The following is a 16034-nucleotide window of genomic DNA, read 5'->3' as shown; positions in this document are numbered from 1 at the left end:
GGGTTCAGTGTTAGATTCCCTTGTTGGGTTTGGCTGGGATGGAGCTAATTTTCCACACAGAATCCTGTATGTTGCTGTGGTTTGGATTTCTGAATAAAAAGTGTTGCTAACACAGTGATGTTTTAGCTATTGCTGAGCAGTGATTACCCAGCATCAAAACCTTCACTGTTTCTCAGCTGCCCTGGTAGTGAGGAGGCTGGGGTGGACAAGAGGCTGGGAGAGAACAGAGCTGGGACAGCTGACCCCAAATGACCAAAAGGTTGTCCCATACTGTATGACAACATGCTCAGCAATACATCCAGCACTGGTCTTTTAAAGGTGGCTGTTGCTTGGAGACTGGCTGGGCAACAGTCTGCTGGTGGGAGGTGGTGAGTGACTGCCTTTGCATCACTTAGTTCAGGCTTTTTTTCCCTTCACTTATTAAACCATCTTTGTCTCGACCCACAGGTTTTTCTCACTTTCGCTGTTCTGATTCTCTTCCCTATCTTTCTGGGGGAGTGATCAAGTGACTGGGTGGGTGCTTAGCTGCTGGCCCAGGTCAGCCCACCACATTTGCTCAAGCCCACCCCATGTTTTACTGGGTAAGAGAACAAAGTCAAAGTGTTCTATGTGCCTCTGTAGGTGGGCATGACCCCAAGCATTGGCATCAAGTCATCCATGCTCTAAATTCATTAGCATGCCTCCTGGCATGATTTTGTCCCACACTAGCTAGCATCAACCCAGTCAATTCCCCAAGCTCGGGATAGTTTGAACTGGCAAGGGACCAGTTTGGATGTGGCCACCTTATTTTGGAGTAGAAAGAAATTTGCTAATATATGCATTTTCTGTACCACTCCAGCTGGCTGCAAGATGAGTTAATGCTTTCTTACCCGTTTTATTAGCCAGTACAAATAGCTGTAACCATAGTGGATCTTCAAAAAATTTGCTTTTTCTGTTATTTTTGAAAAATAAACTGAAGTTATGTGGTATGAGAAGAGTTTGGATTACGACAATAATGTAGATGGTTTCTCCCTTTTCCTGGATTCTGTCTGTTTTGGACTTAAACTACTTCTCTCAAAAAGACCATTTCTTACTGTCTCCATACTGCTATTCCTGAAAGACATTGTCCTTGGAGGAAAACTGAGCATGCTTGAAACTGAGGATGTTCTTAGGGGCAAAATATCCTTTTCCTGTTACTATTCTTATGTAAAGACTTTCAAGACCTATGTATACAACCATGGTTAAAAAATAAACAGAAAAAGAATAAAGGTAGGTGACATATAGCACTGTTGTAATATCATTGCAAAGCTATTGCTTCAATGGTTTCAGTCAATCATGTAAAGGGATGAAACTGTTGCAGATATACAGAGAGGGAATCTTTGCTGATACCAGTATCCCAGACAAGAAGATGGACTGTTTTCATATGGCAGGATTATAATCATCACAGTCAGACTACCTGAAAGACAACTGCAGGCTTTGTTGTTGAACTTCTCATTCTAGGCATAATTTTGATTGCTGAGGAATCTCCTTAAAATTACAGCAATTTCGTTGTTAGCAAATAAGGTCAAAATCTAAAATTGAGCAAACAGATAATCTGATTTAAGAGTAAAGATACTAAAGTTATAACCACATTTTCTTAGAAGAAAAATTTTTTTTCTAATAATGTGTTGCACTGGGAGGCAACACAAAGGCAGTATTTTCTGTCTACCTAATGGCAGCTTTTCCTGATAATTTGTTTTATCAGGACATCAGTTTGCACTGGCTGCATCTCACATACTAGTATCCATTATACTACCCCCTTGTGTTACACCATCTTTTCAAGGAAGCTTCTTCAATTCCTTGCCTTTGTCTGTGCCTGAACACCTCCTCCTCCTCTTTTTCTCAGAACTCCGTAGGGAGATCCCTCTCAACTCTGCTCTGAACCACTCTTTTCTTTGTTGACATTGCTGACTCATGAGTAACCCCTGTGCTTAGCTCAGCCACCTCTTCCTTACCAATCCTGGCTCATTGCCCCTAGCTACTCACACAGGCATTATGAACTTTCAAATAAATTAAAGTTAGGAAGACTCAGGACCTTTGGAACATGGGTTGCTCATCATACTAATTGACTACTGGCTCTTGTATTCTTCATTTTTCTCCAAACAGGTATAGCCATATAGCTAAGGTAAACAACTATTTCTACTTGCAACAACCCAAAGAGGGATTAAAAAGCTGAATATCTTTATGTAGTAAGCTGAAATGATTATACAGCACATCATATGTTACAGCCAAACAGCATTTTCTTCGCTGTTAATGTAGTTGTGCCATTATTGTATCTCTTCAAACCTGCCAAGAGCATTTGTCTTCATTTAAGACCACGCACTCCACATTCCATAATTTAAAATTAAAGCAATATGGAATTTTCAGAGCCTAAAAACAGGTCCTGAGAAACAACTGTCCTGAAAACCTAGGTGTAATAACATCAGTGAAGCATTTTTATTATTTATCCATAATCAGCACCTTAATTTGCATAGTTCCCAAGTAAATAGAGGTGTTTCTGACAGCCCAGTAGAAGCAATCTAACAGCCAGCATGCATTCTCTTTTCTCCTCTGAATCACCCAGTTACAGAGACTTTTCAGGCCAAACTGTGCATTCATCGATATGAATTCAGTCCCTTCTGTTCACAGTGCACCTTTAGTTCTGCTTCTATATTGCTGTTACCCACAATTATGTACAAGTACATAACTAATTTTTCAGTGTTTTCAAAGATCAAGTTTTACTTGCCCATCAATTCAAAAAACAAATCTGTATTCTATCCACAAATCTATATTTTATCCTTCTTTAAGTAATAAATCTTTCAGACTTGGTAATGCAAAACCTCGCAAAACCTCACAAAACTGTTTTTATAGAGCAATATTTCAAGGTACCATCAATTTCAATTTAATTTTTTAATTCTCATTCCTCAATAGCTCAGCAATGAAGAAGTTGTTTTAAGAGAGAAGACCAGTGATTTCCACTTTTTACCTAAACTGAGCATTATTAATTTGCATTCAAAAGAGTTGTTAAAAAAAAAAAAGAAAAAACCACCACCAAGGAAAAAAAGACACTTAGAAAACAGTCTTCTCTGGTGCAGGGAAGCATCACTATTACAACATTGTGATAACAATTTGAGACTAATTAAGCAAGAAGGAATTGAAAAACTTTTATATAAATTGATTTTATGCTTCAGCGTTTTAAAGGGCTTTTTATTTACTTTTATATCTGCCTGTAAACCTGTTTTTCTGAGCTTCACAACTTCAAAATACACTTATTTGAGGTCACAGTTAAAATATTAAGTTACTTTGTCCTGACAGAGTTGACATTTACCTTGTTTAAAGTGTTTAACATCAAAGCCAACACAAAAAATTCATGATGTAAAGTAGGCCATATTCAATTACCAGGAAAATACTCATCCAGTACTTTGTAAACATATGAAACACTTAAGATAAGAAGCAAGATCACAAGCCTCTGCTCATGCACCTTTCATCCCTGATTCTATAGGTGCAACACCCATTATAAAGAACACTTAAATTAATGAGAGTCTTTCCACTGACTTCTGAATGAATCCTGTAAACAAGTAGAGGATCCTATTCTTTCATTTCCTGCCTGCCCAGAAAAATATTCATCTTCACAGAACAAAGGCAGAAAGGGAAGAAATTCTGTTGCCAGGTTTTGTAATTGAAGAAATTAAATTGCCTCTGAGTAACCTGTTCTGTGATACTGCTTGTGCAGAACTCATTTGCCTGAATATAACCTGGCAATAACAATCCAAACCAGGAGGAAGACTAAAATCAGTACAAGTGTAACAAAATCGTAGGAGAATTGTCTTCCACCTGGCTTTCAATTTACTGTGGGCATGTCACCAAGAAAGCAATTCTGAGTTAAACAATACAAACCTGAGCTTTGTACTGACAATCTCCAGAGAATGTAGTAAACAACATGGAATGAATTTTACTGTCTCATATATTAGTCATAGCTCAACATAATATGAATTATACAGCTCGATTTTCTGCCTCTAGCCCACCTAGTAACCAAAATGAGCCACAAATATTTCTATAGCCCCAAGACAAATTAGCACAACACAGCTTCCATCCCTTACACCCGAGCCCTCCAGGGCAGGAGGACGTAGTGTGCAATCTGACGGTCAGGAAGGGTTCCTGGCCAGGCTCTCGTTCAGTCTCTCTGTGGGCCTGAGCTGGAAGGACAGTTTTTAGCCCAGGTCAAAACTGTGCCAAGGAATTCACTAGCAATGTATGCACATGCCAGGGCATAGAGGATACCTGTGCTGTTACTAGTGTAGACATTCAGCTGTAGGACAGAGTGATGAAGGTTTGCATGTGCAGATAGCACATGCAATGTGCTATTTAATGAATTATTTTCCACCGCAAAAGACAGGAGACTATCCTTTCACATCTAGTTGACAGAATTATTTTGTGCAATGTGCATTATAAGGTCTGGAGAAGAATAGTGTCTAGCAGAGGAATTATTTTGAATAAAACCCAGCAGTTGTCTATAGACATAACTGAGGGATGCGGTAGTACAACTATATTGTATCAGATTTAAATGCAGAAGTTGTTGATATGAGTGATAGAGGTGACAGCTATCAAGGGAGAATTTTGAAGAAAAGTAACTAGAAAGGGCAGAAGCTAAAAAGAAGGCTCCATATACTTCTAGTGGATCAGATTTAAACAGCACTTTGCTGAACTCTGCACCTGGGAAAAAATGGGAGACATTCTGACTAGTCCTCGTAAGTGTGAAACGAGATTGTAAAATGCTTTACTCATTGAGGGGTGATTTTCAGAAACACCTTCAAGTTAAATCTTGGTAAAAGAAGAGCAGGAACGGGATTTGTCAGTAAAGTATCTGAAGAAACTTAAGGTGAAAATAGTAAGACATATTAAAAGTGTAAATGGAAAGCACAAACACAGAGAAAACTTACAATTTAAGGTGTAAGTTTTCTTCCATTTCCATTTATACTATTGCTAGTAGGATCACTGTGGTTATACTGTCAGACAAAAGGACAGATTCCAGAAGAGAAAAAAACAAATCTTAAATCAAAGTGGAACAAATTATATTGCACCCTGAGACTGGGCACATGAAATGGTCCCGAAGTTTAGCAACTGTTGGGATAATTTGTATATGATACCAAAACAAAAAGAAAATTGATACCGAAAAAAAATTTCTGTGAGATTTCCATGCTATTGATAAAGATGTCTTTTTTGGGAGTGTAGCTGTAAACTAAATCAAAGGAACTGCAGAAGCAGCTGGGTCATTTACAGCCAGCTTATATGCAATTTATCAGAACCTAGAAAGGCATCTTGCATGTTGTGGGTAAACAACATGATTGAGTAGAAGGACAAAAAATTGAGTGTCCTTAGTTATCACTCATTATCTCTGAGGCAGATCACCTAACTACTCAAAGATTACTGCTGTAGCACTGAAAAATAGCTTGCTTTAAAAATCCAAGTAAAGGCTCTGATTCACATTGTCTTGTACCACATAAAGAAACCTTCCATATAATAATTAACTGTGCAGATCTCATCACACAATTGCACATGAAGTCAAATGATAATTATTCTGGGCTATCATATCAAATATCAGAACAAAATGTAATGAAGTTAAACCACTTGAGCCTTCAACTACTAAGGACACACTGCTAAGGAAAAGACTTTTAGAAGATCATAAAGTTTTTCTTTGAATTAATTAAAGTAAATAATTTCATAGCTGTTAGTTGAAAACACAAATAACATTATTTTAGAATAATTATTTCCACTGTAATGCTATTTTCACTATCAGTATGAGATTCCTGAGTTCTTTAAGTGAACAAGTGGTGTTAGTAGCACTGGAGTCCGTCAAAAGAAAAGAACATGGGATTTTTTTTTTAATGGTACCATCAAAGCTTTATGGTGTCAGCAATATTAATGATCCTGGAAATGAAACCTGGAAGAATGTAGCTATGATTTCTCAGGCATTTAGGGTCCTAACAGTTTCAAATATGTTTGCAGCTGAAGAGACAGCCTCCCTTGTCATATTTTTTCCTATTGAAAATCCATCCCTCTTCCAGAAAACCACTCCTGAAAACAAAGCTCTTACTTCTTTGTCTCACAGTCTCTGTATGTCCATCTATTCTGTCAGTTTACTCTATAAATCAGTATTTAATCTATCATTCAATATTATCTGACCAATATACTATATCTCTGTATTCTGACAATGTCTGCTGTTCCTGAGGCAAAGATACTCAAATTGCTCAAATCAGTTAAAAAATACGTGATAATAAAAAAATAAAATTGGGAAAAATAATCAGTATTTTCTTTTATGAATTTACATTTTTGATTTAAAGAAGGAAAAGATACACTGTTTGATAGTAGATGGCTTAAGAGTCACAAAAAGGTAATAAGATATACCAATTTTGTCCTAGAATTATTTTTCTGCTTTTAACTATGTCCTTTACATTATCTTTGTTTTGTTTATTCTTTGTTTTGTATATGTGTTATTGTGGTCTTTAAGTGCTCTTTGTGAACTCAGTGCATGATCAGAATGTCATAAGAATAAAATTAGCATCCATTTAATTTATCTCCTTAGGCTTATCTCCTCAGAGATAAGTCAAGGGCAAGATTCCAATCTTCAAGAAATTTTATTATTTAAATGGTTTTCTGTTACCTCTCATTTCTACTTCATTAAATAATCCAGCTGAGTGGATTTTAGCCCTGTTCATTTTGCTATCACCAATACAGATTTAATTTTTCATGTTCATTTTCCAATAGCTTTAATTTTTACACTGTATATCAGAACCCAGAGACAGTCAACAAGTTTGGTGAAGGCAAAAGAACCTGTTTCAGGGTGAGAACACAAATCAGGTGTCCTTACTTAACCCTCTTTGCCTTTATGTGGAAGATCTATAGCAGAAGACACTGCTATTAATAAAACACCCACACCATTTTTCTATTAAAAAATACCATTGTTCTATTAAAAAAAACCCCAAAACACAACAGCCAGATGCTCAGAGAATAAATTCTTATTTTAATTTTACATTTATGACCTACTTTTGCAGGTCATAAAAGTTGATGTATTCTCTACTTTACTCATCATTAGTACATAAAAAATAATCAAAAAGTAGCTTTGAATTTTCCTTTTTTTTTACAGTTCTCAGCTGTGCTTCAGTACATTCATTTGAAGTAAGTGTCTTACAAAGATGAGAGAAGGAAATAAATTGATACCTGATGTGTGTTCTTGCTTTCAGTAGTATATTGTTTATTAAAAAGGGATGATTGGTCTCACTTAGATATTTCAGGTAGCTAAACACCTGAGAATCAATTAAAGTTCATTAAACTGCATTCTGAGGACAGAAAAACTCCCTTCCCCATTTATAAGTAAATATGGGGAGCTGAGAGCAAGTGCAATGGGAGGAAGAGTAAGTTAGACTAGCAGTTGACTTAATTTCAGAAGCTTGAAGAAATAGTGAATAAATTAGGCTATTAAACTTAATTATGTTGCAAGTTGACAGGTGCTCAGCACAGGTAATTAATTCAGTGAGTGTTAATAAACTAGAATTAGAAGCAACTGAGAAACATCTCCTCCTAAAGCAATGGGGGAGGTCTGCACCACTATCTCTTGGTGCAGGCAGTCTGACACACTGCAGCTTTCTGTGAGTGATGGGCCACAGGGTTTGAGTGATGCTGCTGCATGTGCAGCAAGGTGAGGGGAGATGGTGGTCCCTGGCCAAGGAAGAAGAGGAGAGGAAGGAAAGATTGCCAACAGTTCACAACCCGGTGAGAAAGAAAAAATGCTAACGTATACTTCCTAAAATTGGACATGTTCAGTGGCCCATTTAATAACAACCGTTGGGGAAAATGAATTTTTTTGTTTCTATTTGGAAATTGACTTCCCAGATACAGTGCTTTTCCAGACAGAACAGCATTGTTTGTTTATTTATTTATCAAAGGGGAAGAATAAGGAAGTACATAAAAGCCAGATTTCCCGTGGAGTATTGCACAACTGAGCTGAGCCCATGGCTGTGCCTGGGAGGGGGCAGTTTTGTTTGCCAGGACTGCTTCCTTTGCAGGGAGGGAGGCTGAGTTCAGTGCAAGCACTGCCTGCACATGGATCTGTCACCACACTCAGCAGTTGTTAGGTGGCATTTCAAGGCTGATTTGCATCTTTCTGATGGCATGTGATTGAAATTCACTGTTATATCAGTGATACAGACTTGCCACTGTTGTTCATTAAGGACCTCTGCCTGCCGCTCAAAAAAGATAGATATAATCAGCAGTCATATATTCCAGCTAAAGCACAGATCGCTGTTCATAAAACTTGCTTGTCTTCTCATTTTGTGCTCAACGTGATCATTAACATTTTCATCAGAGTTCTTTCTTCCACAGTAGCCATGTCCGCATTTGTCTCAGATTATCATCATCTTTTTTTCAATACAAAGGATAAATTATGAATTAAATCCTACAGTGTGCACTCAAGTGAACCATAAGAGTTAGCAATGTTTTCACCAAAGTGAGCAGGATTTGTTTGTATATGCATTATGTATAAGAGAAATAGTATATTAACTTTCAGGGTAGTACTGTGTTTTTACCTATGCAGTTCCTCCCTAAAAGATTCTGTACTCTTCCTCAAAAGTAATTTTGTTGTCAAATTCTTGCTCCAACAGAACTCTCTAGCTTTTTCAAGAACATTGATAGGAAAGCAAATAAAAATTGCATAGTAGGAATTCATAACATATGAACCAGCTAGTAAAAGAAAGGACATTTATGAATTTTCTGTTACATTTACTGTGTGTTTCACTGCAGAAGTTTAATTTTAAATAAGTGTTGGGGTTTTTTTCATATACAGGAAATACTGCTATTAGTCAGGTTTTAACTGGATAGATTTTATGAATCCATATACCTTAGGGACACCTAAACAAAAGAACCAATGGCAAAGCCTAGGATGGAATAACTAGTGCATTTTCAGGATCTGTTGTTTTTTCCCAGTTTACATTACTTGCTTTTTTAAAATTAACAACAGTTCTCTTGCATATAATTGTACAGAACCCATTTCCTCTAGATTTAATTTGACAATTTGACCCAGGGTTTGAAGACAATGTGTTTTTCACATCTGTAAATTCATAGCAGTAAATCATTACATTTTAACTCTTCAAGTGCATAAATTTTTGAAACTTGAGAGTTTGATGTCAGCTGGTATCTGCTATCAGCTACGTGTTTAAGGTAACTATTGGAGTAACTATCAGCTATGTATTTAGGATAGATATTGGCGTGAACCAGCACAAGTGATTTCAGATAAGAACCTGGGAAAATTAACACCATGGAAAATTCAAACCAAAACTGATTTGAAAGTAATTTAGAATTTAAAATTAACTAAAAAACATGCATGGTGTAATATATGGGTGTCATGTATGTCATATCCTTCCTATCAGCCTTGAATCAACAGTATATGCAAGCACCTATATATAACTAGTAATGTGCATATTTTCTCCCTAAATAGTTTGCTTAACTGGGATTTTAGTGAAAAATCTTGACTAGTCTCAATTAAAAGCTAAGCGTAGCTGTTTGTTAGATATGTATGATGCATAAAGAAATAATCATCAAGTAATATCTAAATTTTTCATTTTTTCATGATTTATGTCATTGATGTTGGGGGTGTGAATTATATTTTCTTTTAATCTTAACATAACTTTGACCATTTAAGTTGTGCTAAGGATTAATTGTGCTATTCTCAACATTACTGGTGTGATTTTGTCTTTTGGGTACTATGCAGACTGCATTTTATAGCCTGCTACTGGCATTTTAAGCAACACAGTGGAGGGCAGGTCATCATTTATGCCAAGAAGCTCATTTATGTAAGCTACAATGTCAAGTTTAATTAAGGGCTAGAGTGACAAAAGAAAGCCAATTGCATGTGCTCAAAATACTTTTCAGATGACAAGTGACTCATACGCGTAAAAACAATATCCAGGGTAATTGTTAAGGTTATGATAGTTAAACCTGCCTAAAAATATCTGAGGCAGTATGTTCCAAGAGGTCAACTTTCTATAAGATTTAAATAAAAAATAAAAAAAACAGATTTAGATGTATAATTAGGGTCTTTCTTCACAGGGAGAAATAAAATACAACTGGCAATTAGGAGCATTTGTATCCCTGCTTTTCTCTGTTCAGCTCAGTGAGATTTTATAATCAGTAATTTTGTAAGTGGCTTACCAGAGAATGGCTTTGCAATGGTCTCTGGTCAAAGAAAATGTGTAGAGAAAAATTTGTTGGCATGATTTATTTTGTGGCTTTGTCCCTTCTCTGAACACTCAGTGTTTGGGAAAACAAGTCAAAACCTTTTCTGCCTAATCCCCATCAACACTGCTCTTTCTTTCTCTCGCTCTTTGTGGCCACCACATCACAAAGGGAGACAAGGGAGAGTTGATGCTAAGGATAAAGGTCAAGATGATAGAATATGACAACTCTTTGAATTGAAAGCAGAAATTAGTGTCCCTAAATATTCAGCATGAGCTTCTCTTTGCTCCCTGCAGGGCATCTGCACCACAACCACCGCATTTTTACACTTCTTCTTCTTAGCTTCATTCTGTTGGGTTTTGACAGAAGCGTGGCAGTCATATATGGCTGTTACTGGCAAAATTAGGACGCGGCTCATAAGGAAGCGTTTCCTGTGCCTTGGATGGGGTAAGTCAGTAAAATTAATTTCCTAAGATTAATTGGAATGAAACATTTAATGTAGTAGCAATGTCAAGAATATCATAATTTTCTTCAGTAAAACTGAGAGATAGTAGACTGTATGTTACTAAAGGAAACTAGGTTAGAAGCCTTTATGCTGTATTTCAGGCTCAAGATACACTGGTGTATGTTGTAGCATATTTTTATAAACATATTTTAACAAAATTTTAGAAGATTTTCAGCAAAGTAGTGTAATATCAAGAAATCAAAATAAAACAAGAAAAAAACATTCTCTGAATATTCATGAAACCTCTTTCTAGTTAAGACCTGTCAAATGTACCATAATTTAGCTACATCAAAGCAGTACACTGTGGGCAGAAAACAGTATCCTCCTCCCCACCAGTGCTTCAGAAAAACAAATCCTACAATTGCAGTGTGCTTCATTAAATAATTCATTCCATGTAAAAGTGTCCATTTTGTATTAGCTTGCCCTGTCATTTTTTGTCCAGGCAGAACAGAAATATTTTACTCAGCATCTGATGATTATTACTGTTTTGGTTTTTTTCAGGGCTGCCAGCGTTAGTGGTTGCAATATCAATAGGCTTTACCAAGACAAAAGGATATGGAACAGCTCACTAGTAAGTCAATCTGAAATGATAAATTATGTTTTTACTTATCAAGATTGTCCTCCCCCATCAGGAACTGCATAGCATATTCTAAAGGCTCTACAGATATCCATTCACACTTGGAATTGCCCTGAGAGTCACTGAGTGATCCACAAGAGAACAAAGAGAAAACAACATGCCAGTCTTGGAGCTCAGCAAAGCACCAGGAATCCTAGATTTTGTTTGAGATTTTGAAATAGCAGGCTTTTAAGACACACTGAGGAGCAGGTCCTCTTAGACGCCAAACGTTTATGTGGATTTACAAAAGAGAACGTTAAATGTTATGGGTAGCCTCTGCCAGCCTTTAAACATGGCCAAAACTGTACTGGCAAGAGTCTCTTTGGCACCCAGGTCTCTGCGCACCAAGCAGGTACCTTGACTTTAATGCCCCTGAGCAGCTTGGAGCCAAAGCCCTTCAAACACCTCAAAACAGTTCTCCCATCCATCCCCTCTCACCTGGACAGCCTAATCCAGCCCTTTTCCTGGACTGCACTGTATTTGAGAGACAGCAAGGAGGAAATCTGCGTGCTTCATTTACACTCAACTAATACAGTTCCTGTTTAGCTGTCTGGCTTTTCCAGTGCATATTTAGCGCCTTGGAAAATTAACTCCTTAGAGAGGCTGCCCTTCAGCCTTCTGATGAAGAAGGAGCTGAGTCTTCCTCCTGCCGGTGGAGTGCTCCAACCACCATTATGTATGCAAGAGTGTGTTTCCTTTGGTCAGCCTGTTTGGAGCACTCCTCATGTTGCCTAAGAAATTGAGTAAGCATCTGGACAGAAAGAGAGGAAATATGACTCTGTAGACTGGTAACGAGGGCATTCATCAGAGATGTGGATGAGTTAGGTCAAGTCCTCGCTTCAATGAATATTTAATTATTCTCCTTAGCATCATCACTGAGTGAGATCAGGATTCCCTGTCCCTTCCCTGTATGTTTCACCATCATGGCACTCCAGCTCTGGGTGGGTAAGAATTCAAAACCAAATTGCCTCCTGAGTACTGGCTCCAGACACTAAGCTCTGTAGTTTTAAACTGTGACAATGTGCATCTTCGGTTTTTTAATGAGGAATGTCTTACGGGACTGAAGTGCTTAAATTGCACTTAGATCTGGAAAGTGCAACAGTGGTCTTCGCCCCCTTTTGAATCTTACATTGAGAACCCACTACTCTGAAAATTTTAACTATGTACAGCTTGCTGGCTTTTTTTATTATTTAGTCCTTGAACCACAACTGTAAAACCATTTAGGCTGTGAGATTTAACAAATCACAAAATAATGATGTCCAGACCCCACTGTGGATGTAGCTCTGTCCCTTGCAGAATTAATGCCATTGCATTTGTTCTACTGAAATCATTCATGTGTGAGTACTTGCTTTAGTTAGCATTGCTTCCTGCTTCCTTCCTGGGCTGAATGCATATTTAAAAGACAATATTCTGAAATATTCACACAGAGCAACAAATCATTCATAAAGAGTAACCTGGAAAGTGAAAAAAGAGCAAATCTCTGTACATGTAACAGCTCCTCTCCCAGGATCCAAATCCAGCTGACATGGTACTATGGGAGAAAAGAACAAATGAAGGCGTACAAGGGACAAATAGAACCATAACGTAGCTTTCTCATCTTATTTGAAAATATATTTTCTTGGCATTTGACATCAGAATTATATAAGGAAAACAGTGAAGACAAGGAGTGGAGATTCCTCCTCCATCACCAGCTGATGTGCTGTCCCACGCCAGAAGGCAGCTAAGAACTGTGTCTCATGACAACTGTTGGGCAGTGTAAAAGCAGAGCTCCTGTCCTGCTCCTCCCAGCATAACTAAAGCACTTGTGTAATTTTTTTTGATTGCTTGCACTATATTTTGGCTGTTTGGCTGCAATCAATTACACACATGCTGCTATCAAAAACACGCCCTGTTGCAAACTATTCATGCTCTGTAAGATACTCATTTTGTAAATGGAGCTTTTTAAATGGAGGACATTAAAAGTGAAAATTAAAGAATTTGTTCCAGTTCTGTAGTCTCACACATTAAGAGACTCATGGAGAGGGAGAAGGTCCAAGAACCTTTACAGGACTTCTCAGTTTTGCATGGTATATGTATGATGGGAGTGCTTGAAGTGTTCACACTGGAACCATGTCTGGGATCATCAGTCTCTGATTTCTGTCTTTTTCTGAGTCTTAATTATCAGACAGTTATATTTCTGTACATTTAAAACTACATATGAAAAATATTTCATGCAGGCACTTGTAATGATATAGATACAGAAGCTGAAGGGATTTCCTAAAAGTTTAAAAAAACCCAAAAACCAAACAAACAAACAAACAAAAAAACCACCACAGAGACAAGTTTTTAGATATTTGAAGTTATCTGGAAAAGATCAGTGTGTCTGAAAGCTTAATAGCTTTTTCCAGCTATTTCTAAAATAAATATTTTCGCTATCTCTTTTCAGACAATCAGAGCTATGAAAGCACCACTACTAAAATTTACAGTTAATAAACCTGCTCATGTTTACATGCAGTGCAGATAAGTTCTAGGAATTTGTTACATCAGCAAAAAATAAAATTCTGTCATAGTCATGCTCTTGCCATGCTCTCTTAAGAGAAGGGACCATTCACCTGAAGAGCATCAAACAACTCACAAAATGTTCAGGACACAGGAGCAAGTATACAGATGCTTCATCACTCAGCAGAATTTTATGACCATGTAACATGGTCTCATAAAGCCACCAGTGGCTGCTCTTAATACTAATCAATTTATATGGCTTTCTGCTATGTGCACATCAGGGAGAAAGAAGACAGAACAGGAAAACAAAATAAAAACAGCGATAAAGCACAGGAAAAAAAGCTATCAGAGCAAGGAAATAGGAGAAGAAAAAAATAGTAAAAATTTACAAGAATTGCCTTGTGGTGCAAGAAGGCCCCGGAAAATCTATCTTCAGAATGTCTTCAACAGAAAAAGATTGGGGGAAAATGAATTTTGATGTGACATCAAAATTTGTGACATCAATTATGAAGTCATACGCTGTTGAAAATTCAGATTGTGTAAAAAAACAGATTAGGGTAAAAAGCACAACCTCTGTATTTTTTTACAGCTCTGCCTCTAAGTGGAAATCACTCTTTTGAACAACCATTTTACTTGAGAACATGGAAAAGGGAAGCAACAATTCTCCCTTGGTCTCAAAGAATTTTGTTCTAGAAACTGTTTTTTACTTTTTATTTAGAAAAAAACCCTCTTTGACCCTTTTTCAGAACAGGTGGCTGAAATTATGTTTGAACTAAAATACATCAACTGTTTTTATGAACTGATGCTTCTGTCTGCCAATAAACAAAATAATTTTAATTACAATTTCTAATTAGAGTGGTCATCATCACTAGGTTTAAAAGTTCATACTGGTAAGCAAGTGCACTGTGAACGCATTTCCCCCTCTCAGAAATCTGTGTTCCCAGACTGATGATAAAATCCTAGCTTTTGAAAAAATAGTAAGAAAAACTGCAGAAAAATTTGAAAGCATTTTTCTTTGACATTGCAAAAATAAATTGAACATTAGTGTTGTAGTTGGTTTTTGAGGTAGGATGTAGAATAACATGGCATGTATTACTTTTTTAACAGTGAAGAAGATAGGAACTATTTGCATCCATTTATCATTCCAGTATTTAGCACACTGGTGCAGTTGGGTTCATGTGACAGTTTTCACATGGCTTCATTGCAATGAGAAATACTTTCATTCTTTGCAGTGAGAATGCCAGCCCTAACAGACCATTAATATTATGATGTGCTTGCATTTAATTCACTTGGTTTTGAAAAGTACAAAACCATTACTGGAAAATAAAGAAGATATGTGTGATTCTGATGTGAATGTCTCTGGATGTGAAATCCAAGTAAATTATTTGAATGTATATACTTGAGTTTTCTTATATGTAGGTGTGATCATGCATTCAAATAAATATGCTGTTCTTTGAATGTGTAATCACTGAGAAAATAGCACAGCTGCATTTACTTCAGTGTGTGAAGCTCCTGATCTTTTGCAGATATGAAAAGCTTTGCATCATAGTATATCAAATATTTAGAATTTGATTCTGTAAGTGCTCTTTGTTTGGTTTTCAGTGAAAGCCCTAATGCAGAAAGACAAACTCTCTGAGATTAGGAGGTCTCCAGAAAATACAGTTTTCAGATGCTTTAAATGTACATTTAAATTGTTTGCAAAATATTACAGAGAATACAGAACAGTTAGATCATATATAGTATATTATTTTTCTCTAATGGAAATATTGTCTTTATGATGTAGTTATAATAGGAAATATTAAATGACAACATATGTAGAAACTTGGTTTTTTCTGAAGTTCTATATTACAGGTACTTGACCATTTCATCGCTTTTAAGTATAGAACTATCAGATATGGTAAGCTAGAAATGTTTCTAGATACCTCCTTGGCAAGGCCTGCTCAGTTAACTCAGCACACATGGTTAGAGGAGATTCAATAAATATTTGCAAACTTATTTTCTATTGTTCTCTTTATATGTTTTGGGCATTTCAGTTTATGTTTAATTCACATTAAAGACTTTGAAATGTTAACCACTGGTAATGGAAATATCTTTCAGCTCTCTACATCATCATATCAACAAAGCAATTCCTTTTTGTGTGTGCATATGAATCTCATATATCAGAAAAATATGCTGTAGTAATTATTAATGCTTCCTTGACAATGTGTTATA

General features: G+C 36.7%; 1 protein-coding gene across 10 annotated transcripts in view; it reads left to right on the top strand.

Moving 5' to 3' along the window:
• Positions 1-16034, top strand: part of ADGRB3 (adhesion G protein-coupled receptor B3) — a 451307-nt gene that overhangs the window by 396598 nt on the left and 38675 nt on the right. For all 10 annotated transcript variants that reach the window (XR_014851052.1, XM_085056561.1, XM_085056566.1 and 7 more), the window contains 2 exons: positions 10521-10671; positions 11231-11300. Coding sequence is in view for 9 of the 10 variants with exons in the window: in XM_085056561.1 (XP_084912687.1) it covers positions 10521-10671; positions 11231-11300 (221 nt within the window). In the remaining variant the exon portion in view is untranslated. The remainder of the gene's footprint in view (positions 1-10520; positions 10672-11230; positions 11301-16034) is intronic.

Source organism: Lichenostomus cassidix, chromosome 3 (genome assembly GCF_008360975.1).
Source record: "Lichenostomus cassidix isolate B80296 chromosome 3, HeHo_3.0, whole genome shotgun sequence".
NCBI lineage: Eukaryota > Metazoa > Chordata > Aves > Passeriformes > Meliphagidae > Lichenostomus > Lichenostomus cassidix.
Note: the sequence above shows the minus strand (reverse complement) of the source record. Positions and strands in the feature narration are given on the sequence as shown.